The 26722-nt window shown below is 45.5% G+C and overlaps 1 protein-coding gene across 1 annotated transcript in view; it reads left to right on the top strand.

Annotated features, from left to right (window-relative positions):
- Positions 1-401: 401 nt before the first annotated feature.
- FKBP3 (FKBP prolyl isomerase 3) overlaps positions 402-26722 on the top strand; it is a 56620-nt gene continuing 30299 nt past the window's right edge. Inside the window, exons 1-3 of the mRNA XM_078659676.1 lie at positions 402-557; positions 5688-5789; positions 24051-24152. Coding sequence (XP_078515802.1) covers positions 450-557; positions 5688-5789; positions 24051-24152 — 312 coding nt within the window. The 5' untranslated portion in view covers positions 402-449. The remainder of the gene's footprint in view (positions 558-5687; positions 5790-24050; positions 24153-26722) is intronic.

Raw genomic sequence — 26722 nt, forward strand, 5'->3', positions numbered from 1 at the left:
GTGCTAGGAGCACAAAGTAAAGACAACTGCCGATTTTCCACTCAAAGATTAGCCATTTTGAAGCGGGATATTTTATGTGCAATTTAATATAAATAATTCGTAATCCCTAGGAAACCCGGTTAAAAAAAGTCAAAATCATGTAATATGCTATGGATTGAAAGTGACTATTTCACACAAACCGATAATATACAATTTAATTTTAAAAAGTTACTAATATTAAGTAGATAACGGCTTCTACAATAGCATGCAATAACTTAAATATTGGAGTATGCGTAAAATATTGTAGCAATATTCAATCCTTGTGAGTAGGTTTAGTACAAGTAAAATACAAATATATATAGCTGTATCACAGAACCAAGAGTCCGCCTCCATAATCACAACGAATCTAGGGAGGGACTCTATTTATTTCACTCTTGTTGTCCGTCTTCTATCTTTGAAAGCGAAGCAAGATGGCAGCAACCGAACCGCAGCGGGAGTGGAGCGAGGAGCAGCTGAAAAATGACGACCTGCCCAAGAAGGACATCATTAAGTTCCTGCAGGATCACGGCTCAGAATCGGTAGTTCCATGGCGGGGGGCTGAGCGAATTGGGAAGACGGCTCCGTTGTGTAGCGCACGAGCCTTGCTTGGCCTGTATGACTGGACCCCAGGAGCGAGCCAAGTCTAGGGGTAAAATTATACTCGCCTCGTGGGAGTACAAGAACGTCGTCGCCGTGTGGCGCGTGACAGTCAGTGTATGATAGGAAGTTTGGACTCCTGTAGGGAGTCTAGAGGTAAAGTCGTCTCTCACGTGGCAGCATTAGGAAGGAAAAAAGAGCGGGAGGCTGAATTATTTTATTTATGTTTTTTTTGTTGAAGTTTTACATAACGTGAACTCGCCCCAATAGGACTCGAGCTTTTTACCAGAGCACCAGTTATATATATCATTTTCAGATTAATGTTTTTAGACGGGCAGATTAAGTGATATACACAGCATCACAGGATGTTGAGCCAACGCCAGGACTCGAATTTATGTTTCAAAGTCTGTAACTCTGGCCCTAACCCACCATCCTCTTCCAGTGATATAGGGGCATTAAGTGTGAGGCTCTCGATGGTTGGGGAGTGCGATAATTCTGGCATAGTTTAGGGATGTGGCGGTATTCCCTCGTTCAGCAAAGAGGTGGCATCAGGCTCCCTGTTTTCAATTTTTACATATCAGCACAGACAGAAAAACATTTAATTTCCTGTGTTTATTTAATTTTAAATGCGGATAAAAACAGAAATTGAGTTGATTTTTAAATGATTATAAATACACTCCAGCTGTGCGGATTGACGGGTAAGGGGTTAAAATAAAGGAATTTTAGTAAAGTGCCTTAAACAGAAGTAGATCTACACAGCTTTGATATAAAATTTGGCTGTTTTATAATAGGTGCATATTTTAACATCAAAGTGTTTATATCACTGAAATCTGTCCAGGCAGGCATAAGTGCACTTTAAGTCGGTTAAATACATGTAGAAATATACTCCGTTCTAGCTTCATTTTTTTTTCACATAACCCAAACTCAATTTGGATAAATACAGATGAAATTAGTTTAAAAAAATGGCTAAATACAGACTTTAATGTAAAAAAAAAATTGATACAACCAGGATCCCAACTTTTGTTATGCATAAATCTCCCATCGTAACACTTTTACAGAGACAAGATAAGAATTGTCTTTTGATTTGTTAAACAGTATGTGATCGTGGGCAAATCCTAATCTTCCCTATGCCTTCGAAAATGTGTAACTAATCTGGTCCTGTTGTAAGCGCTCTAATGCCTTTAGACCAACTTGTGTTATATAAAACTACATAGAAGAAACAGCAGAAACTAAAATAAAGTTGATTCTTGTAAAATGCTTTCGAGCAACCATGAAGCTGCTTCAAAGTGTTGGGGGTACAAAAGATGCAGAGAGAGTAGAGTGAGGGAAGAGAAGCTTTGTGAATAGAATCTAACAAACCGCCTCAAAATGCAGAAGCCACTCTGGGTGGAGTTATCCCACCTAATAGATAGCTAAGCACAGAGGTTTACTCATCTAGAAAGAAAGGTGCCCCCTCCTGTATACATTAATAATTCAGCTCTAGGAGGTGGGGTTCTGAGTGCCTCAAGAAGACTTGGTCACCCTCCCCCTACTGGGATGATAACCAGTTTATTTTTTTTAATCCTCTGGATCTGCTTCCCAATCAACAAAAGAAAAAAAAGAAGTTTTTACATCTTTGTTGATGTGGTGGCAGCCAATCAGATCTTGGCTCTAGATCTGGAGGCTCTGCAGATCCCCTGCGGCATGAAATATACATACATTTTTAACCTTACTTTCTCCAAAACTACTGAACAGATAGACACAAAATCACAAAGTATGCTTTCTGGGCCGAAATCTAGCTTTATGCCAAATTTAGTCTAGTTCCGTTCAGTCGTTTTTTTTACTACCAGTATCTAATTCTCCTATAAAAAATTGCATGGGTAAATTGCCTTTTGGGACCCTCCTTTTCCTTTCCCCTGCTTAATGGATCACCCTGAAACTTTGCAGGAAGGAACTGAGGTGGATGAGACATTTATTTGTAATAAAGAAAGCTTTGTGAAGATGTCCATCTGCACCAACGTTATAAACAAACCAAAAAATATACAATGGAAGTGTGGTCCTAACTAGAACTACCCAGTGGTGACTGCCACTGGATATTGTGTGTGTGTGTGTAGGTAGATATCGGCGGACTAGGGCCCAGGGGGCCAGTGCATTGGATTTATTGGAGGATGGGGACATGTGACCCCCTGAGTCGCTTTCTTGCCCCAGGCCTCCCTCCCCGAGCCATGATGAGGCCCTGTGGATTCCACCCTCCGTGGCGATTTTCAAATGTAGGCCAGTGAAGTGTGCCTGGGGCCCTTCTCCATGAGCCAAGTTGGATAAACCCACCCCAGGGATGTTAGTTCTCTGCCCAGGAGAGTGCAGGTATACAATGCCAGTCAAAATGCTGCTCCCACTAGGTCGGTAGGAAAGGTGCCGGCTCTCACCAGTATGTTCATTGCCAGGGAGCCAGCTGGGGCTGCAGGGGACCGAGACTCATTTACAAACTGAGCCTCCCTCCCTGGTGGCTCAGGGACCAAAAGTGGCCAGCATTTCGGGTGACCTGGGTGGGCACCGGGTCTCCCGCCTAAAAATAAAATAGCCATTTCTTGCAAGGGGAGCCGGCTGGGCCTGTGGGGCTCTACCATCCTCCTCCCTGCATAAAAAAGGCCGTGTGTGCAGAACGTAATTATTCTTAAATTGGCTTGAAGATAGAATTTTGCTTCGGCATGACTTTTTGTTTGGTTCCAACTTGTTCAGTAGATTTTTGAGATGTCTACATTTCGGAATGTGTCGTCTGTGGGCTTCAAGGAGTTAAAGATAATGATACCATGACTGATCGTTCACTCTTCCAGAGGAGAGGGTGTCGGATTTTTGGGGAAAAAATAAATCTGTTTAGCAGAGGATGGTATTTTATCCATTATCAGTTGTGTGGATGTGTAGGTCAAGGCTAACTGATTGGCCCAGCCTGTCTGAATTTGTGCTGAAGGGAGCTACGAACAGTTATCCCAAATCGGAAAAGTATGGCATATAAAGGATAAATAAACGGCGCCCCCAGACCCAAGGGAGAATACAGGGATCCCAGAAGAACAGATAGTACCTAAAGACCATGCTCAGCTGGGTTGCTGGGCGTAGGGGCAGGGTCCTGTCCTCGCTATGCAGGGTCGTGTGCAGTGGACATAGAGGTTGAGTAGAGTGTGGTCTGACAGTGACCAGATTTCCATTCGCCTTTTTGCTTAGAGGCAAGGTATATCATTTAAAAACAATATAACTTTGTTAAAGAAGAGTTAGTTAAGTACATGGAAGTTCATATTTGTTTTAAAAAAAATAGATGTTCTTAAAAAATGAACTTTAGTTGGAGGGACATTATGTGGTAAAGGTAAAAAATAAAAAGGGGGGGGGCTTGGGGGGGTCTCCCCCCCCTAATAAAACAACTCACCATAAGTCACGTCGGCATCATAGTCGTTTAAGAGAAATCGGGGAAAAAATGCCGTTTTCTCTTAATGACGTCACCACGCTAATAGTCGAGGAAATGTTTATGCGTGTTAAACGAATTCCGTGGTAAAGGCATGCGTTGCAACGGAATTCGTTGTATCATCATATATTCTGTTTAGGATGCTGAATGTATATAGTCCAATTCGAATGTGCAACTTATGGAGCACATCAAATGGCATCCCAAGTCCTCACTAGAGTGGGAAACGGCTTTAACAACGAAGCCGTTTCCACGAAATCTTTAACCACGCATGCAGTACAACGCATGCGTGGTTACCACTAATGCCTTTACCACGCATGCCTTTACTACGATGTTTGTAGTAAAGGCATATGTGGTAAAGGTAAAAAAAAAGGGGGGGGGGCTTGGGGGGGTCTCCCCCCCCTAATAAAACAACTCACCATAAGTCACGTCGGCATCATAGTCGTTTAAGAGAAATCGGGAAAAAATGCCGTTTTCTCTTAACGACGTATGACGTCACCACGCTAATAGTCGAGGAAATGTTTATGCGTGTTAAACGAATTCCGTTGTAACGCATGCGTGGTAAAGGCATGCGTTGCAACGGAATTCGTTGTATCATCATATATTCTACTCGTAGGCAAAATGCAGCTGTGCATAATTAATGGCCATGTTCTGTAGGTGTAGCAGTCTGTTACACTGGACATGACAATTGATGTCAAACAGAAGGAAAATTCAAAGAAAAGGGGAAGAAAGCAAATTTAAACGAGACTTGTAACTGATTGAATTGTTTTGCTGATAACAGTAACATAATAACCTGCTTGAACTTGAAGGATCTTCTTTTTGTCAGATGCAACAGTAGTAACTGGGAACCGTTAGTGGAGAACACTGTCATTTATCACTGGTGTCGTAGATACTGTTGTGTTCCACATTGATAAGCAAGTTACTCCCGTTAAGGACACTCTCTGAGAATAGCGACGCCTATAGGGTGGTAATGGGGTTGAATCTCTGATAATCATAGCTCTTCTAGAAGGAATGTCTTTAATTACAGATGGGTAAAATAAGACGGTTACAATTAGGATATTGTCAATAAGCCAGACATTACACCCGCTGGGATAAAAATGCAACCCAGACTCCTTTATATTATTTCGTCACTAAGTGACGGATTTCCGGTACCATGGGGGCTTGTGCATCGTCCAGAAATGTTTCTTGGTCTTATCTGTAGTCAGTCAGCTCCTGCAACTCAAGCCTATGTTTACTTAGCATCACATAGTGATGCACAAGTAAAGAAGGGTTCCGTTTAATGGCGTTGGGTCTCCTACCTCTGCGTACAATGCTAAAACTGCTATCCTGCAGGAAGAATCTCACTTAAAGTAGACATTGCAAATGCTTTAACTATTTTTGAGGCAGTGTCTGGAGGGGATCAGCTAAGTCTTATTCTATGCAAGTCTCCCTACTTTTAGTTTGGTCATGGAGAATGTCTTTTATAGTGCGTACATACTTAATGGAAGAGTCTCGAAGCAATGAGTTCATGAAGCAGACCTTTTTCTTGAAGTCTGTGTTATTTTGCAAACGTTGCTGTACTGAAATTATTTGCTTTAAATGCTAGCATAGTTCTTCAGCTGTAACAAGCGTTCAAACTGATTTCCTTCGCCTTTTTATTTAGTTTCTTGCAGAACATAAGTTACTGGGGAATATAAAAAGTGTTGCCAAGACTGCAAAGAAGGACCAATTAATTCCAGCGTACAACGAGCTGTTTCAAAATAAGGTATGTACAACCATAGTTGACAAGCGCAGTGCAGCGCATTATTATGTATAGCCCTCACTGGAACCCACTAGCGTGAATACCAGATTATGAATCTGGGTATTCGCTGCTAGGATGCCGCAACAGCGGGGAACGAAAGGAATTTTAGTCAAAGCTAACCTGGCTGTAGGAGAGCTAAACCGAGCAGCGTTGTCTGTGGTCAGCATTGAGAGGAGAGGGGGTATAAAGGCTCAGATGTGGTGGGTTGGGTGGCACGAGGCAACGTTTAAAATAAAAAAATAAATAAAAAGTTTGGCTATTTAATGTATGGTTGCTCAATTACTCCTCTGCCCTGGCATTCAGTTGAAAGCAGGGGCAGATGATTCGGTAGACCATACATGACACAATATTATACATGGGTAACACTAGAAACAAACATTTGCAATGCAGGTCTCGCATTAGGAAAGTGTGAGCTATTGGTATTGTAAATGACAATTTTTTTTTAATGTGTTGGCTTTGAAAATATATAAATTAATAGCATTGTTATTCACAAAGCCAATAGCTTACACTTTCCTAATGCGAGTCCTATTGGTTATGGCAATGCTTATTGGTAGCAAGCAAGGACAGTGCTGTTGGGCTGAGTGATGATGTGGTGGTGCCCCTGAGTGATGATGTGGTGGTGCCCCTGAGTTATGATGTGGTGGTGCCCCTGAGTGATGATGTGGTGCAGCAGCACAGAGATTGAAGCTAAGAACACGCAGGGTTGAGTGCTACAAAGCGCGTTCAGTTTCAAAGCACAGAATGATGGAGCCGGGAAAAAGCAAGGGGAAACAGGAAAACACAGGGAGAGTGTATAATGATAGAGGCAGCGAGGGCTGGGGCTTGGACAGCAATAAAGTACGGGGTCGAGAAGGCACTGAATGGGAGAACACGGAAAACACCCAGGGCCAAGGAAGGAAGATGCAAGCACACAGGAGAGCAGGCGGAGACAAGCGCTCGGCATTGCTGGCGGAGGGGGGAGCGGGAGTGCATGCCTTTGAAGTCTGATTGGGGGGGGGAGCGGCAGCCTTTGAAGTCTGATTGGGGGGGGGAGCGGCAGCCTTTGAAGTCTGATGCGAGGCACAGACAAATGGTGGTGTGTGACGTGGCTGGTTTGTGCGCGCGCATAGATCACATGAACTGTCTAATCCGCCGTTTTGGTAGACTGTTCTTTTCCCCTTATTATAATCTTGCCGGAGCAATGCGCAAGCGCATTGGCGAGACCTAAAAAGAGGTTTTTTACCTTGGCGTTCTGATTGACATCACAGACAACTGAAGCTCCACTCTTGTTGTCTATTTGATGTCACTCAGTACCCCTTGTTTAAATACCATGTTGGGTATGGGGTCCATTGGCAGCCAGTAGCGTGAATACTGGATTCCAAAGCAGATTTTTCACTGCTATATCAGCACTGGGAAACAAAAGTTGTTTCCCTCGGCTGTGACATTACAGGGAATGCCAGGCTTTGCTGGCAGGGCACTCATAAAGCCTGCTAGTGTGGTGCTGGCTCTCTACTCCGATGGAAAGCTGAGAGCACAGCTTCTGGCGGAGAAGGCATGGAGAAGAGGTCATAGGCAAGACCGCAGTCCACAACATCAAAGCCTTTTTGTGCAAAGAGTCTTGTGGGAATGTGATGATGAATGTGTAGACTCCCCTGAAGCCACCCCGCCTGCCAATATGCTATGTTGTAGGTTACTAGGATAAAAAGCCAATAGGTCTTTGTTAGAATCTGGGGTAGCCTGGCCTAGGGCAAGACAAACATTTCAGAGGCACAGTGCTAAGGTTGCAGACCACCCAAAAGTAAAACCACGCAATATCACACAAAAATAACGCTACACCAAAAATGTGGAAAAATAAGTACTGCTTTATAAAAATAATATACTCTGTTCTTTCATACGTTTAGAATTTACAGTTCAGTACCTTACAATAAATCAAGTGAAGAACAATCCGCTAGAGTTTTGGGAGAGAAAACTATCATTCAATATCAGCAAAAGCAGATGTTATAAAAGTAATAGTATTCTTTTTAGCAGAGTCACTGGCATTAAGAATCCACATTAACAGTTTCTTTCAATACATTTAAAAGTCATGTGCACAATAGTTCTATTTCCAGGATTTTCAACTTATCTCAAGGTTTAGTTCTGAAACAGCAAGCTTTGTATGGCTTAAACCTTCATTTAACCATTAAGTTCCTTTATACTGCTCCCCAGCCTTTGTTATCTAGAAAGGAAAACTACCAGTGCCTTAAGCACTTCACTGGAGAGGTTAGCGCCGCTTCCCCCTGTAATTCTCCTCCTTACTTGTTGGTGTTCTGGCTGGACTCGTCCTGAATCAGGCTTAGTAGGGGGGGGGTCGGGGAACTAAGGCAGGCGAGGCTCTCACACCTCAGAAGGCTCCTCTGCGTTCACTTCCCCACCCTCGAGCCAGCTCCTCAACGTGGCTCTAGAGGGGAGGAAAACCAGGGCTGATAACACTTTGTGCCCCTACCGGGCCTCTTCACACTCTCTCCCTGCTCGGGCCAGCTCCTCAGTGTGGCGCTCGAGCGGGAGGGAGAGGGCGGATTTCTCGGCAGTTTGGAAAAGCCGGCGCGCCTCCTCAGTGTTGACCGGCGGGGACTGCTACTCCCGCCGTCATGCGCGGAAAGCGCTCACGCTGGTGTCTCCCACTCACTGCGCCTGCTCCCAGAAGGGACGCGCTGCTCACGGGCCTGCTTCCTCTTGGTGCCCCTCCTTCCGGGGATCAGTATCTGGCGGGCATGCGCGATAGCGCTTCCACTTCTCTCAGAACTAGGTCACTGTTGACAACTTCTCCACAGCGCGGTAGGCGCCCCCGGGGTCCCGTTCACAAAGGGAAGCCTCGCAAGGCTTCTCGGGCTCAGTGGAGCCTGCGGGGGCGCTGCCACATAGCGCGTCTAGTGCCCCAGGGGTCCCGCTATCGGTGGCAAGCAGGATTCAGGTTCCTCAGCTCTCTCTCAGACCCGACAGGTGAGGAAGCTTGCTACACGTCATGGATCAGTTTGGGGATATGCAAATCTGGTATTAGTCCAATGGAAGACCTTCTCTTCTTCACTATGACGAGGAGGGGGGGATACAAATGGGGAGGCTCTTTTAGAACAAGTCCACAGAGCTCTTCCTCAGCACTAGACCCCCTATCCCTCCTTACTGGACAGATTAGGGACACAGGGGAACTCTCAGGTCAGCTCCCAAGGCAGGGTTCTTCACAGCTCCCAAGGCTACTAAAGTTAACCCCTTCACCTATCTATCCAGGATCAGCAGGATGGGCTAACTTGGCTAGGACAACAGGACCTAGGAGGGGGAAAAGCCTTGATAGGGGGCTACTCTTGTAGAGGGAACCACCCTTCAGAATCCTACCCCTACTGGACCTCAACCTTCACTCTAGCTGCTCCTCACTGACAGACAAAATGGCTGTCCAGCATTCCGCCTTTTATAGGCTGCCCTTCAATGGTCCAGCATGGACCAGAAGGTTCTGGAATGCCCCATGTTAAGCTATGGCCAAGTTCTGGGTGCGACAGTTGGGGCAGTTGGAAGCCACCATTTTGTGTGGTTCCAACTTTCCTGTCAGAACAGGCCTCTGGGCCTGAGGTAAAAGATTATGGGGGGAAGAAAGAACACCTATCCCCTTGACCAACACCTATAAAAAATAGTAGACAGAAAAATAGTAAGGATATGAGGGGCAAAAAGGGGACAAAATAAAGAATAATGAGGAGGGACTGCGCAAAAAATCCAGACAGGTCTAACACGCGTCCCCCCCAGCTGAAAGTGGGGAGAACTACCCAACCCCTTGGGAGTCCTCTTCACTAAGGCGGAAATACCTGGAGAGACCGTCTGCATTGGCGTGGTCCACTCCAGGCCGATGTTCCACCCGGAAGTCCATTCCCTGTAGGGAGATGGACCACCTCAACAGCTTGGGATTTTCCCCCTTCATTTGCATCAGCCAACGAAGGGGGCGGTGGTCAGTCTGAACCAGGAAGTGCGAGCCAAAGAGGTATGGCCGCAGCTTCTTCAGAGCCCACACCACCGCAAAAGCTTCCCTCTCAATTGCACTCCACTTCTGTTCCCGGGGAAGCAGTCTCCTGGATAAGAAGACTACAGGCTGATCCAAGCCCTCTTCATTTAGTTGCGATAACACTGCCCCAATGCCATGTTCGGATGCATCTGTTTGAACAATGAACTCCTTGGAGAAATCGGGAGCCTTCAGGACCGGTGCTTCACACATTGCCTGCTTCAACTTTTCAAAGGCTTGCTGACAAGCCTTTGTCCAAACTACCCGTCGAGGTTGTTTCCTAGAGGTGAGCTCTGTGAGGGGCGCTACAATAGTGCCATACCCCTTCACAAAGCGACGGTAGTAACCTGTGAGGCCCAGGAAAGCTCGGACCTCAGTCTGTGTCTTGGGGGGGGTTCCCAGGCCATGATTGCCTCAATCTTCGCCTGCAGGGGCTGCACTGACCCCCTACCCACCAAGTGTCCAAGGTACACAACCGACCCCTGCCCAATCTGGCATTTGCTGGCTTTGATGGTCAATCCAGCTTGTTTCAGCGCCTGGAGAACTGCTTGCAAATGTTGCAAGTGGTCCTCCCAACTGCTACTGAAGACAGCAATGTCATCCAGGTAAGCAGCCGAGAAACCCTCCATTCCAGAGAGGACCTGGTTCACCAGTCGCTGAAATGTGGCAGGGGCGTTCTTGAGCCCAAAGGGCATCACACAGAACTGGAAGTGTCCCTCAGGCGTGGAGAAGGCTGACCTTTCCCTTGCTCCATCTGTCAAGGAGATCTGCCAGTACCCTGAAGTAAGGTCAAATGTACTTAGGTATTGGGCAGCTCCTAGCCGGTCAATTAACTCATCCGCCCTGGGGATGGGATGAGCATCAGTTTTGGTAACTGAGTTCAGTCCTCGGTAATCCACACAGAACCTCAGTTCTGGTGTGGTGCCCGGTGGGGCGGCTTTTGGGACTAGCACCACCGGACTGGACCAAGGGCTGCTGGACGGTTCTATCACTCCTAGCTCCAACATCTTGGCAGCTTCACCATGGATGCTAGCCTTCACCTTGTCCGACAGCCTATAGGTCTTGGACTTCACTGGGGGGCCGTCTCCTGTGTCCACATCATGGGTACACAGGTGGGTTCTTCCCGGGACAAGGGAAAACAGTGAAGAGTACTGCCCCAATACCTGTCGGCAATCCTCTCGTTGCTCAGGAGTGAGAGACGGGGAGAGAATCACTCCCTCCACCGACCTATCCTTCTCTTGACATGAAAAGAGGTCTGGGAGAGGCTCGCTTTCTGCTTCCTCAGCACCATCAGTCACCAACATCAGGATGACCTCTGGCCTCTCATGGTGGGGTTTGAGGCGATTGGCATGCAGCACCCGTAGGGGCTGCCGCGGGGTCTTAAGCTCCACCAAGTAAGTGGCCTTACCCTTTTTCTCCAACACCTCAAATGGGCCTGTCCAACGATCCTGAAGGGCACTTAGCTCTCCAGGTTCCATCACCCAGACTTTCTGGCCAGGCTCCAACTCCACCGGGTGAGCATTTTGGTCATACCATTCCTTCATGACTGCCTGACTGGCCCCCAAGTTGTCAGCAGCCTGCTTCCACAACTTGGCCATCTGGCTTCTGAAGGCCAACATGTAGCTCACCACATCCTGGGGAGGCTTTCTGGGGGAATTCTCCCATCCATCCTTCACCAGGCTGAGAGGCCCACGCACAGGGTGCCCATACAACAACTCGAACGGGCTGAAGCCCACTCCTTTCTGCGGCACCTCTCTGTAGGAGAACAGCAAGCAAGGTAGGAGGACGTCCCACTTCCTCCGTAAGCTCTCTGGCAGACTTCTTATCATGCCCTTCAGGGTCTTATTAAACCTCTCAACCAGTCCATTGGACTGGGGGTGATAAGGAGTGGTGAACCGGTAGGTCACCCCACACTCCTTCCACATGGTCCGCATGTAAGCGGACAGGAAGTTAGTCCCCCTGTCAGACACAACCTCCTTCGGGAATCCTACCCTAGTAAAGATTCCCATCAGGGCCCTAGCTACCACAGGTGCAGTAACAGTCCTCAGAGGGATGGCCTCTGGGTACCGTGTGGCATGATCCACCAGAACCAGGATGAACCTGTGACCAGCTGTTGTTGGTGGATCCAATGGCCCTACAATGTCGATGCCCACCCTTTCAAAGGGGGTGCTAACGACAGGAAGTGGTTCCAGAGGAGCCTTTAGCTTCACCCCTGTTTTCCCACTGGCCTGGCAGGATACACATGTCCTACAGTATGTGTTGGACGCCACTTTCATCTGAGGCCAGTAAAAGTGGAGGACAAGCCGTGCAAAGGTCTTGTCCTGGCCTAAGTGTCCTGCCAGTGGTATCGCATGAGCCAATTCCAGCAGAAAGGCTCGGTATTGCTGCGGGACCACCAAGGCCCTTGATGAGCCAGGTAGAGGTACCTTGGGTTCACTGTAGAGGAGGCCATCCTCCCAGTAAATATGGTGGTGTCCCGTAGCATCACCTGCTGCCTGACGCCTCAGTCCCTCAAGGGTAGGGCACTCCCTCTGCCCCTTACAGAATTCTTCTCTGGTAGGACCTCCCTCCACGTGCCATTCCGCAGGGATGGGTAAGTCCTCCAGAGAGTCTACTCCCCCCTCCACGGACTCCTGGCCTACCACCGCAGGTGGCCGATCTGTCACATGGGGCGTGGAAGCCGGAGCAGGCTGTCCCTGTCTCCGTTTCTGACCCTTTTTGGCAGCGGGTTGGGCCATTGTTCCAGGCTCCAACCCAGGCGAACTCCCTCTCCGGGCAGTCTCAGACCGTGTGCTTACACAGGCCCAGTCAGGTGTACCCAGCATCGCAGAATGCGTCCGGTATTCCACCTCTCTCCAAGTGTTGTGCTCCATGTCATTCCCCAACAGACAATCAACTGGCACGGCAGGGCTTACGGCAACTCGAAGTGAACCTGCAACCCCTTCCCACTCAAAGGGAACCTCAGCCACTGGATAGTGGCCCATTCTGCCGTCAGCCATCGCGGCGGGGTGGAGTACATTAGGAACAACCTGCTCTGGAGACACCAGTTGACTTCTCACCATAGTCATACTGGCTCCTGTATCTCTCAGAGCCTCCCCTCTTTGGCCATTGATGGTAACCCATTGCCCATACTTAGTAGTATTTGGGGGCACCTGGATCTTTGGCACCATCTCCCGCTCTCCCAGGGACACTAAGGTGACACCCGCCCACTCACCCCCCTTATCTAAGGGCAACTCCTCCCCGAGCGCTATACTAGCTACTCCCGGTGACTTTCCTCCGGTGGGAGGGGGTGGTCTTTTTGGGCATCTGACATCTCCCTTATAATGTCCAACACCACCGCATTCAAAACAGTGGAGAACCCTTGGCTGCTGGCTTTGGCCAGGATTAGGGTTTCTGGGCGGGTTTGCCCTAGGGGTGAAACCTGCTCCCTTACCTTGGAAATTATTTTGGGGACCTTTGGAGAACTCCTTCTTTTTATCTCCTCCCTCTTTCTTCTGGGGGGCGCCCTGTCCGGCTTTTTGTGAATCCCCTCCAGTCCCCTTGGAGGACACCCGGGTACTTGCCCAAGTGTCCGCCTCCTCTGCAAGCTTCCGGGGATCGGTCAGCTTGCTGTCCACCAGGTGTTGGCGCAACTCGGGAAAACATTTCTCGAGGTGTTCTTTCAAAAATAGATTGTACAGCCCCTCATAGTCTTTTACCTCGCTGCCCTTGACCCAACCCTCCAAAGCTTTCTTGGCGTAGTCTAAAAAGTCTACCCAATTCTGGGTACTCATTTTGTGACTTCCCCTGAATTTTTGTCTGTACCTTTCAGGGGTAAGTCCAAACTTTTTCACCAGTGCCACCTTCATGGCAGGGTAGTGGGTTTGCTCATCCTGCTCCAGAGCCAACAAGGTGTCTCTGCCAGCAGGTGGCCTGTATTTATGCAGCCCACCTCCCCAGTGAGTTTCTAAGATCCCGTGAGCCCTTAAAGAAACTTCGTAGGCGGCCAACCATTTGGCAATGTCATCACCTGGGGTGTAACTAGCGATGTCATCTTTAGGTAAATAGGGTCTGGATTCCCTGGTGTCCACTTTCTTTTCGCTGCCACCATTGTCTGGATTGGAAGACCTACGGTTGAGAGCTTGTAAGTCCATCTCTTTAATGGTTCTCTCATGAGCTAACCTCTTGTCCTCCCTTTCCATATCCATTCTGGCTAGTTCTAACTTCATCCTCCTCTCCTCCCTCCTATCTTCTAGCTCGGCTTCGGTCAAACCCCTCTCCGAGACACTGCTGCCTACCCTGGGAGGTGTCCTGGGACCTGTCAGTAGATTCCCCCCTCCCGCTTGGTACAGCATTGCAGTCTCAATGACAGTGTCCCTGTCACTCCCCTCTGATTCTGGTACCTCCCCGGAATGAGCCTCCACCCATGCCCGTATGCTTGTCAGCAGCTCGCCTTTCCTGGCACCCTTTTTAAAAAACACATTTTGCTGCTGACACCAGTCCTTTAGTTGGGTCACAGTATAGTTATCCAGCTCTTCCACATTTATCTCCATTTTTACTAGAGTATAAGCTTTTCACACAGGAGGAAACCAAAAGTGTCCTGGGGTCAACCTCCACCCACCACCAGAAATAAATTTAGAAAAAACAAAATTTAAATTAGAAGGGCAGCAGGGAGAAAACTCCTGGTGTAGGTTAGTGTATTGCGTTGAATTACTAGTGAGTAGCTGCAACCAAGTCAGTCATCCCACCGCTAGGCACCAAATGTTAGAACCTGGGGTAGCCTGGCCTAGGGCAAGACAAACATTTCAGAGGCACAGTGCTAAGGTTGCAGACCACCCAAAAGTAAAACCACGCAATATCACACAAAAATAACGCTACACCAAAAATGTGGAAAAATAAGTACTGCTTTATAAAAATAATATACTCTGTTCTTTCATACGTTTAGAATTTACAGTTCAGTACCTTACAATAAATCAAGTGAAGAACAATCCGCTAGAGTGTTGGGAGAGAAAACTATCATTCAATATCAGCAAAAGCAGATGTTATAAAAGTAATAGTATTCTTTTTAGCAGAGTCACTGGCATTAAGAATCCACATTAACAGTTTCTTTCAATACATTTAAAAGTCATGTGCACAATAGTTCTATTTCCAGGATTTTCAACTTATCTCAAGGTTTAGTTCTGAAACCGCAAGCTTTGTATGGCTTAAACCTTCATTTAACCATTAAGTTCCTTTATACTGCTCCCCAGCCTTTGTTATCTAGAAAGGAAAACTACCAGTGCCTTAAGCACTTCACTGGAGAGGTTAGCGCCGCTTTCCCCTGTAATTCTCCTCCTTACTTGTTGGTGTTCTGGCTGGACTCGTCCTGAATCAGGCTTAGTAGGGGGGGGGTCGGGGAACTAAGGCAGGCGAGGCTCTCACACCTCAGAAGGCTCCTCCGCGTTCACTTCCCCACCCTCGAGCCAGCTCCTCAACGTGGCTCTAGAGGGGAGGAAAACCAGGGCTGATAACACTTTGTGCCCCCCCCCCCCGGCCCCTACCGAGCCTCTTCACACTCTCTCCCTGCTCGGGCCAGCTCCTCAGTGTGGCGCTCGAGCGGGAGGGAGAGGGCGGATTTCTCGGCAGTTTGGAAAAGCCGTCGCGCCTCCTCAGCGTTGACCGGCGGGGACTGCTACTCCCGCCGTCATGCGCGGAAAGCGCTCACGCTGGTGTCTCCCACTCACTGCGCCTGCTCCCAGAAGGGACGCGCTGCTCACGGGCCTGCTTCCTCTTGGTGCCCCTCCTTCCAGGGATCAGTATCTGGCGGGCATGCGCGATAGCGCTTCCACTTCTCTCAGAACTAGGTCACTGTTGACAACTTCTCCACAGCGCGGTAGGCGCCCCCGGGGTCCCGTTCACAAAGGGAAGCCTCGCAAGGCTTCTCGGGCTCAGTGGAGCCTGCGGGGGCGCTGCCACATAGCGCGTCTAGTGCCCCAGGGGTCCCGCTATCGGTGGCAAGCAGGATTCAGGTTCCTCAGCTCTCTCTCAGACCCGACAGGTGAGGAAGCTTGCTACACGTCACGGATCAGTTTGGGGATATGCAAATCTGGTATTAGTCCAATGGAAGACCTTCTCTTCTTCACTATGACGAGGAGGGGGGGATACAAATGGGGAGGCTCTTTTAGAACAAGTCCACAGAGCTCTTCCTGAGCACTAGACCCCTATCCCTCCTTACTGGACAGATTAGGGACACAGGGGAACTCTCAGGTCAGCTCCCAAGGCAGGGTTCTTCACAGCTCCCAAGGCTACTAAAGTTAACCCCTTCACCTATCTATCCAGGATCAGCAGGATGGGCTAACTTGGCTAGGACAACAGGACCTAGGAGGGGGAAAAGCCTTGATAGGGGGCTACTCTTGTAGAGGGAACCACCCTTCAGAATCCTACCCCTACTGGACCTCAACCTTCACTCTAGCTGCTCCTCACTGACAGACAAAATGGCTGTCCAGCATTCCGCCTTTTATAGGCTGCCCTTCAATGGTCCAGCATGGACCAGAAGGTTCTGGAATGCCCTATGTTAAGCTATGGCCAAGTTCTGGGTGCGACAGTTGGGGCAGTTGGAAGCCACCATTTTGTGTGGTTCCAACTTTCCTGTCAGAACAGGCCTCTGGGCCTGAGGTAAAAGATTATGGGGGGAAGAAAGAACACCTATCCCCTTGACCAACACCTATAAAAAATAGTAGACAGAAAAATAGTAAGGATATGAGGGGCAAAAAGGGGACAAAATAAAGAATAATGAGGAGGGACTGCGCAAAAAATCCAGACAGGTCTAACAGTCTTGCATTTGTGAAATTTTTGTTTTACAGTAATGTGTGTATATTAACCCCTTCCATGCTGCCATTGGCCGACGGCAGCGCTACCTCGCTGGTGCTGCCGTCGGCCAATGGCAGGCGCGGCCCTGCCCGTTTTTTTAAACGTCCGCACTGCCGCGAAATCGCGGAGGAAGCCAACGGGTTAAGTGTAGATTGTATATGTTTGTTGATAAAATAGCCTGAAATGTTTTTCTTAAAAATTGATGCATGTTGGATGTTATGAGTTGGTAAATGACACCATTTTTTTTTTATGCAAACCTCAAGCACCAAAAATAAAAGAAAACTCACTGCCTTTGAAATAACACACAAGCAATAGGAACCCCAAAAATAAGGGAAGCTTCTACAAACTTAAGTATATAATCAGGCCTCGAAAAATCTACCTGCTCACTCGCTATATCAAGTTAGATTTTCAGGCCAAGCTATTTTTCGCACATTTTTGTCCACACTGGCGAGTGAACTTAAGCTGGAAGGAACATGTAGGTGTTCTGTTCATTCAGAAAGTGATGAGCAGGAAATACGCCTTTAAATCGTTATCTCAACACATTTGCTGTCTGTTCAAGGACAGATGTCAGTTTCTGTTTACTAATTATTTCTTATCTTTTCCTAGAAAATTATTTATTACAGTTGGAGGTTTTGGGGTTTTGTCAAGTGAACTGTCTGACAATCCTTGTGAAACAATAGGCTGTAAGATGTCAGGTTTTGTTTTCTAACACACTTAAGTAACTTGTAAAAAAATAATACAAGTATTTCAAGATCTATCCGGAATTGCAAAAGAAAATGTTTTCTTTTGTAATTCAGAAGTGTGAGGCAAACAAAGATTAAATAGGAGCAAAACAAATCAGAATATTTATCTTGGTGATGTGCAAATGACAAATGGTTGCAGAAACTCAATTTCCAAACATGCACCGTATAGTTCTATCAGTAAAACCACCCCAGTGGGAAATGTTGTGGCCATTTCAATGGAAAATCTGCTTATTGCAAATAAGTATGCTACCACTTCATGCATGTATTTATTAAAAGTGATAGTTTTTAAAAAACATATATATGAAATATATTTTAGTACATAGTTGATTTACATATAGTGGAAAAGCAGGGCGAGACAATAGTAATCCAGTTTGTGGCTGTATGTGCGAACTTCATACCCCAGCTGCAGAGTTTTTAGGGCAAAAGCAGTTTAAAAAATATAAACTTGTTCCCAAACACTCCCATTCATATAAAACAATAGTCCCACTGAAGTAAATTATGATTCTATGGAGCTAACCTTAATGAGTAGTCACGAATTTAGTAAGTGTACTGGAAGACTTGATAGTCTGTTTAGTCGGACACAGTTCATATGGTAACTTAAGTTGCTTCTGTGACTATAACAAATAGTCTATCGTTTAGTGACTTTGACTCCTGGAGGGGACAATCGTGCAGTTTGAGAGTCAGCTGCACCTTGTGCAGATCTTGGCAGGGGGGTGGGAGTCTAGTTTGCTATTCCAGTTCGGCTACTCTTCTGGTGAGTAACAGGTGCAAGCGTTCTACCAAACTCTGGGGCTTTTCCCAGTCTTGAGAGCAGCCTCCTGCAAATGTTGTATTCCTAGCAAATGTCTTGTGTACAGCAGTATCTTCCTAAAGCCCAAATTCAGTATAAAGTTCAGAGGAGTGGAGAGGGGCAATATGTATCCCACTTTTAGGTTATAGACTGTCTCCTCAGCCAACCAAATGTGTGATTTGTTCAGAGTTTGAAATATTTACTTATTTTATCAGGACCTGCATCTTTGGCTTTGCCCTTGTGTTGGCAGGTAGTCTCAGAACAGACCAGTGGTAACTGGATAAGATAGTGTTGTTTATTGGAGCAAATGTACAATTCCCTATAAGAGGAAGGCTGTTCTTAAGGAAACATTTATTACAGTGGAAGGGACGGGATAGTGCCCCTCTTTCCACCTCCCATCACTCCTTCCTCGTGCTGCCCAGCTTATTAAATAACTAGACCAGAAGAAGGAAACAGTAAACCAGAGGGGCATGCACTTCGTTCTGTCCAGCATGGACAAATGATAACTTTAAGAGAAACCACCAGTTTGCGCAGCTCTGCAGTGTCCCCAATGATACACATCGTCCTTCACACAGGTTGATCACAGTGAATCTCTCACACGCCTCCCATGCTTCAGGAACTGCAAGGGCCCCAGTTATGGTCCACCTATCTGACCACTACAGGGGAGGGTCATTAAAAAGACTCCTTTCGGACTGGAGATTAAAAGGCCTATATCGAGGAGTACAATCTGTAGCAAGTACTTCCAGTCATTTCAGACTGGTCCAAGGAGGAGAGTACCTACCCTCACTATGGTTGGAGACTCTTTGGGTGTACTTCGTACAGCCAAGCTTGCAATAGCTACGCCTTTGTTTCTTGAGATGAATTGCCTATTAGATGTTTGGATTGTCGAATCCACTGGAGGGGAAACATGAACTATGCCAGAAGAAATTTACAGCAAATTAGACTAGTTTAGTAAAGGCATGCGGAGGGTTTCATCTCCCAACAAGTTTGCTAAGGACAACCTTGGAGGATGTATGTACAAACTAGTGTATTGTTCATAGCTCACAATAGGGAATCTGCACCTGTTAGAGTCCTAACTGAAGAGTGAGCCTTCCATAGCCCTTCATGGTTGGCAGTAAAAGTTCACAGGATTATTTGAGGAATATTAAAGAGAAATTGATTGTGCTAAATTGATACGGGCCGTTTCTAGTCAGTCCGGAGCCGCTGGTTTTTCCTAAGCAATACTGCCTGGTAACTGAGGTATACTCATGGCACCCATCACTCCAATTTACTTAAATCTTGGTCTCTTTTCCCAAGAGCTTATGGGCCCTCATCTTGAAAAGACAGCCAGATTGCACATGCTGTCATCTAATGGTGCTCCTTCCCTACCTTCACTAATTCCTTGAGTCCTGATGAAGACCCCTCAATAAGGATGAAGCTACCTTTATGAGAACAGAGGTCGAAACTTCGATACATTGTTATTGATATCAAACATGGGCAACAGAGACCTGTTTATCTGTGCCTAGAAGCTTATGTTTGAGTATATTTTCTTGCCAAGTAAAGAGCCGGATTGGTTCTAAAAAGCTTGGATGTATTTGAACCACATTACCCTTCTGTTGCTTCACACAGTCCACTCCCTGAGCACGCACTCCCTCTTCTTCTGAGCACAAATGTTGATTAATGTCTTATTCTTATGGTTTGTTTAATTCCATTTCTGTGCTGAAAAATTAAATCTAGAGAAATCGGTTTTTGTAGTGGCGTCTGAACTATTTAATGCATTTGAATTGAGTTCTATCTACGTATATCTGAAAATCAGTTTTCCACTGTGACCTTGTTTTGTTGTACCACAAATTGAAGTTCTTGTCACGAGAAACAAGAAAATATCATTATTTATACACACTACTTCAAAGTGATCTTTTAAACAATGCAGACAAGCTGCTTACTTAGTGCAGAGGGAAAAGCCCACCCAACTAAATCAATTGCCACTGAAACATGTTGGTTCTCAGCAGATTGGTCTTTGATTGTGAAGGTGTTTGCGAATGGAGAGGTATAAAGGGGGATCTTTGGCATTACTCTACTTCCGAAGCAAAGTGAAAGGGCTCTTGATTTACTGATCTGTGTCTGGTTAGCAGAGAATCAACAAGAACTTGCATTCTTGTCTGCACCAGCCTTTATTATAAAGATCAAAGCAGGCAGTGTTTCCTCCTCCTCACTTATCTAACAATATATCCTTCTCAGCCATCCTCTTAACCATTGTACCCTCCAAAGCACTGCTTTTGAATTTCTTCAAAATCGCAATAGTTAACAGTGGTCTATGGATTTGCAGAAATTAGTTGGTCAGCTGCATCCCCATAGCCTTAACAAACTTGATGTCTTTGAAGGGGAATGAGATCAATGCATTCAAACTGTTCCATTCATTGATTTGATTAAACTAGCAGATATCTTTATGAAGGTGCTCTCATTCTCTGCCAAGGAAGTTTGACCGGTACTGCAAAATTGCTTCTGCATATCAAAGGCGTGTGAGGTAGAAGCTCTCAAGTGTTCGGTATGCAGTGTCCAAAGGAGATGTGATGGACCCCAAACTTCCCCTATGGGGAACCTAGATTGCATCACTATTTCTCTCAAAAGTTGAACAGTTTTTCTTAAATTATACCCAAGCAAGAGACAATCCTCACTATGATCATATTGTATGCAGAGAAGGCATTTGGTAGAGCCCGATTAGTTTTGGTGAATAATCATGCAAATGTTGCATTTTCTGCTTGTTCTTCTACTTTGATGATAACATCGATGTGTAACCTTAGTACAGAGCTGCAGTAGACATCATCAACTATATAGCTCTCAGTAGGAAAGGGCTGTTGGTAATTGTGCCATTGCTGCCAATAGGGAGAGATCATAGATATTTGTGCCATCTATCTTTAGGTTTGTATTTAGTATCTCTAACTTATATTCATAATATTTCGAAGGCAGAGTGCATGTGAGAGTCCAAATCAATCCGCTCCATCTTCATACGTTTTTCGTTGACTTTTTAAGCACTTTATTATTTTTCATATTCAACAAATTGGCATTGGCACCAAAGCTGATGTAGTGATGCGGTAACCCCAAATTGAGTAATATCACATGTGATCTCCAAAGCCCGAAAAAGAAACTGACCTTTATGGAAAAAGTAAAACTAGCGGGTGTCTGTTGTTCTTTACTCTGTTCTACTCGAATAGACGAGAATGTTAGTTGTCTGACAACCTGAATGAGAATCTCTTATCTGCAGGTGGTACATTGACCCCCTTCCCGGATTCCCTTAATCAGTACACACAATTGGTACTTTACTCTGTATGACATTTTTTTTGTTTGTTTTCTATTCGTCCACTGATGTCTTTTTTAAAACCTATTGTAAAGAACTTGGCGAAGTCGAAACAGCGTATTTTAGAATCTCATTAGTAGCTCTTCCATATGTGTAACCCAGCCTCGGCCCTAGTTTCTTAACCGCGTGTGCGCTGCGGCGATTTTCGCGTTACGCTGCTTTTTTCAAAAAGCCGCGTTACATGACGAGCTCAGCTCGTCATCAGCGTGCGAGCGGCGCAACTGATGACGAGCTGAGCTCGTCATCAGCGCCGAAGGGGTTAAATACATAAAGCTCAATGAAGCGAGGAGGCATCAGTTCATGCTCCTCTCCTGTTCTGTTCCAGAGGGGAGTGACAGTACTTATTATTCAAAAATATGGACAGTACATGGCAGCTTACTGCTGCTTCTCACTTTTTCCTCAAACGGAATTTTGAAAGTCTTCATCTTGTAACTAAATATCAGCTGACTTGTATTCTGAGAGAGCATCGGAGAATAAACATTTCCCCTATCTGGCCTGTCATGTCATTGTGAGTCTCAAAAAAGCATAGCCATCAAGCACACACTTTATTAATGGCACACTTTAAATGTGTTTTTTTTTGTGACAAACAAAACGGGCCTGATTTGTAGGCCATATACTTTTACGAAGCACTGTAATGCATTAAGTGCACCAACAATGACCATGTTGTAATGCAGCAAGGCCTGTGTTGTATGTAACGTTTACAAATTCATATAAAAGTCATTCCGCACAGCGGTAAGTGATCAGATCAACTCCTTTCCATTGGCGGCAGTCTGAATGTTCATCTAACTTTTTATGGGGTCCGATGGTCTCAGGGGAAATACATAAGTTAATGACGGCCCACAGATATTCAGATTCTCACCCTTGTGTGCTCCATTTAGTGTTTTGTGATCTCGGGGCACCTTTTGTTATTACTCATGTTCATAGGTTGTGTATATTTGTCCATCCATGCACCATCCTGAACTTATTTCCTTGTTTCAGGGCCTGAATCTACATTCACATTATTGCAAATTTCACATCCCAAGTAGCCTTAAAAGTTATTCCACTTGAAGGGCTTGCTTACTTTTATGAAGTTGCTTGCTTCAGAGCTCTTTATTTTATTTTTACTTTTTCACCGTGTAGTTGGATAATTACACCTCAAGTATTGGGGAGCTTGTACCATGCTGTAGTAACCAGTGACCCTCTTCACTACGTGTTCTGATCTAAATCTGGCATATGCATCCTTCATTTCTGGGTTTTAACCCCTTCCATGCTCATGACGAGCTGAGCTCGTCATGAGTTGCGCTGCTCGCATGCTCATGACGAGCTCAGCTCGTCATGTACAGCGGCTTTTTTAAAAAGCCGCACAGCGCGAAAAAAGCCGCCGCACGCATGCGGTTAAAGACCAACCCTTTTGCTACACTTGTTCGATTTCTACCAATAAACCGCATATGCTAATAACTGTTTTTGCCTTTCAGTATTTCTGTGCATTTGTTTCACAGATATCCAACAGACAGTTGTAAACGTTGTATTCTATAATTTCAGCCATAGTTCAGCGCACAGAATTATGTGCACTTACTTTACAACCACACACTAACTACTATTTTGGAATTCAGTTAAGGGGTGGAGTGGTATTGAATACTTTGTGGGATGTTTAAAGCTGTTGCTGGGAAGAGAGACTTGTTGGAGTAGGTAGCAGAAAGGATGCAGAATTGTATAAGGTGATGCTTGGGTAGCGAGTGCCGTAGCGAGTGCCGTAGCGAGTGCCATAGCGAGGGGGTTATTGGGTGGTGAGAATAGTTAAGTTAAAAAAAAAAAGAGAAAAAGGGAACCTGGTGAGCTGTCTGATAGTTGTGTGTACATGAAATACAGCAGTGTTGTAATGGGGAATGAAGCTGAATTTTTTACTTTTATGGTGGTATCTTGGACTGCACCACAGTGACTGGAAGTTACATGTGATAGTGCATTTCTATTATCAGTGGTAGCAGAAAGGTACAATGTACAGAAACAAAAAATTCTCACCGAACAAGGTGTATTGAATTAAGTCAGACCATGCTGAGGTGAATACATACTGGGTTCTCAAGAATGTTGATGGAAGTAGTGGAGACTGCGTTGCTCCGCCAGTCATGAAACCAAAGACTCTGCTGTCCCATGCAAACTCTTGCTGCTTCCTTACATCTTCCCATCTAGCAGCCTTCCACTCCCGAGTGCTAAAACCCTGTCGCTAATGGATATTTACTAGCTGGCAGTCTGGCTGCCCTTTTATGCTGCAAGCGGTTTTGCCAAAGCATGGGAACTGTACACCTGTGGATTCACGCTTGTGATATTTTAAGCAATAGTGTGACTTCAATAAGAATAAATGTACCTGTTTGTTTTTAGGGACATGATGCTGACATCTTAATTGGATTCTTCTTGATTCATTGTGCATGTGGTTTTTTCCCCCTATGTGAATAAACTACATAGTCAGTAACACTACCCTTCCAGAAATGCATGATTCGAACTATGCCTATAATTTGAGCATTTAAGATGCATGTTCTTCTGTATCATGTTTTTACAGCGCTTTAAAGGGATTGACACTATAGTTCGAGTGACGGAGCAAGTTAAGAATGTGAAGTTAGACGAAGATGCCCCACCGAAGCCTGAAGAGATCGTTTATGAGGTTAGTTTGCATGTGAAAAGATAAGCTGGTCTTTCATGCCCTTTCCCATATTGGTTTGTGGCATTCTGCTCGCAGCTGAGAGCCTGTCGACTCCACTCCTTATTGGCTGCTTTAGCCGTAAAAAGGAATTTAAAGTGAGGCTTTAGGTAACCGGTTCATGCTGGCCCGTTGGTAAAAGGTTGGCATTCAGGGTGTTGCTGAATATATGCTCAGTCAGCTGTACCATTGTGAAGCAAAACTCTACACTGTAGATTAGTAAAAGTGTCATTGCATATGGAAAAATAATAGACAATCGTTTCTAGGAGAGAACATCTGTATCTGACATCAGCACTCAAAAGTATGCTTGGTTACATATTCAGGCAAGAGCAAAATATAACACTTACATTAGTACCTAAATTCCTGCGTAGGAAAACTCTCTAGCACCTAGTAAGAAGGCAACGGATACATCAACAAGATGGATCTTGGGTCTAGTTATGGAGCTAATTGATTTCTCCTCCATCTAAGGGAGTGAGTTGGCAGCTGTCCGCCTCCCTCCAGGCAAGTGTTTTGTTGCTTAAGCTGCCAGAGTGACTGACTTAACAAGTAACTGCTCCCATTTAGGAAGAGACTAAAAACCAGTCTCTTCAAATTTAGCAGTGAGTCAGTGTTCTACTCTTTCACAAGCATTTGGGTCCTCTTTAGGTCGAGCCTGGGCAGCGCCTGCACGGCTCTGTGAGGCATGCTGTATTAACCCCTTCGACGCTGATGACGAGCTGGGCTCGTCATGGCGTAGCCTCCTCGCACGCTGATGACGAGCCAAGCTCGTCACGTAAAGTGCGATTTTAAAAAATCTCAGCGTACGAGCGGAATTCCGCCCGCACGCATGCAGTTAAAGTAGGGACTTGAAGCTCTGCCCACTCACCCACATTTTTAATTGTCTCTGTAAACTGTTGCGGTTCATTGGTCAATAGGCTTAGTAGTCTCTCCTTTGTACATCTTGTCTTATTTTGTAACCTCCCATGGTGACACCCAGTTACAAGTGTTGTTACTCTGTATGTTTTAATTACAGCCTCTGAGCACTGTTTTCTCAAATAGCTTTGTCCAACCGACTGTTGCCGCAGGACACGCTCTCTCCTAACGCTTTTTAAAAGTTTTTATAGCACAGGCGCCAAACACATTTATTATGCAATAGCTCTCGCATTTGCGAGGGTTTAAGCTATTGGCTTTGTAAATGACAATGCCTTTTATTTATCGGTTTTAAAAACACATAAAAAAGGCACTGTGGTTAACAATGCCAGTAGCTCAAACGCTCGTAAATGCAAGACCTATTGCATTGCAAATGCTTGTTTGTTTTAGTGCTGTAGAAGTGTGCAAAAATAAACTAGTTTCACGCGAGAAGCTGCGAACGAGCCATCATGAAAGTGAGACTTCTGTGCATTCTACCAAATGCCCCAGTTCCTATGCTCTTGTGACCTCATCCTTCAGGTGTAAGTACTTTGACTGCTGACTGACGTGGACTGGACAGTTCCATGCTTGCTCTTCATCATTTTGGGGTAGTTTCCATAGCTGTCCTCTAGTTTTTTATGGTGTTCCCTATGGGAAGAAATCACTATCTAAAGTTATGAGTTTAGACATTCCTTCTTTATAATTAAACCAAGAAAGCCCCCCGATTTCATAAATCAGTATTTAAACATTCGTAACCAATTATTTTTTTACCCCATGTAATTCCGCACCCATTACGGGTCATTAGGTGACTCGAAGCAGGCAGGACAGGTGAAGGCAAAACAGCAGCAAAATAGCATGTTATGCAGCACAGGCTTTGCTTAGTTGTATGTTCCAAGAGGCCTTCAAATTATGTTCCTAAGAAAAATACATTTTAATGATTACTTTAAGATCAAATTGATGCCTGAACTACATAAAATAGCGAAATTTCTGAACAAAATCCTTTGCCTTTTTAGAAATTCGAAATAAATTGGGTTATTTTTTTTAATGTCCCGATTCACAGGGAAACTATTCTCTGCTCTTTCCTGGACCTACCTTGGAACTTTCCAGAGGTAGATAATTAGCAACCATCTTGAATTGCATTTGTTTGTAAGGGCAGCAACAGTTCTCTATGCACTGGAATGATGGAAACATATCCTCCTGCTCTGCCAATAAACCAGGCAGAAGCATGCTGTGTGGCCCCATAATGGATTGAGTTTCCATAGTAAATATTGTAAATGACAAAGGCTTAGGCACCTGCCTGAAATAAATTTTAGACTCTGGTAAAGTTTGTAGGGTATTTGCAACCGACTGTTCCATGTCTCTTCAAATTACTGTGTGGCAGTACTTGGATGATTTAATTGTGGAAGTCAGTACTATAGTTACAGCTAAAGCCTTTCTGGAAGTGATAGAGCCACATATCCTGCTGTTCGTTTGGTGTTTGGCATATGCTTTGCTATTTTGACTAAATCAAGCGCAGAATCCGACCAGATAGAGAGGTCTCTGTGTTCATTTCTTAGCGTTAAGGACATGGGTTGAAATATTTTTTTCAAATGTGTTTTCAAGAAACTCCCTCTGCATCTTCTGCTGTATCTTAAGTCACCTCTTTA

Source organism: Lissotriton helveticus, chromosome 9 (genome assembly GCF_964261635.1).
Source record: "Lissotriton helveticus chromosome 9, aLisHel1.1, whole genome shotgun sequence".
In the NCBI taxonomy this organism is placed as follows: Eukaryota; Metazoa; Chordata; class Amphibia; order Caudata; family Salamandridae; genus Lissotriton; species Lissotriton helveticus.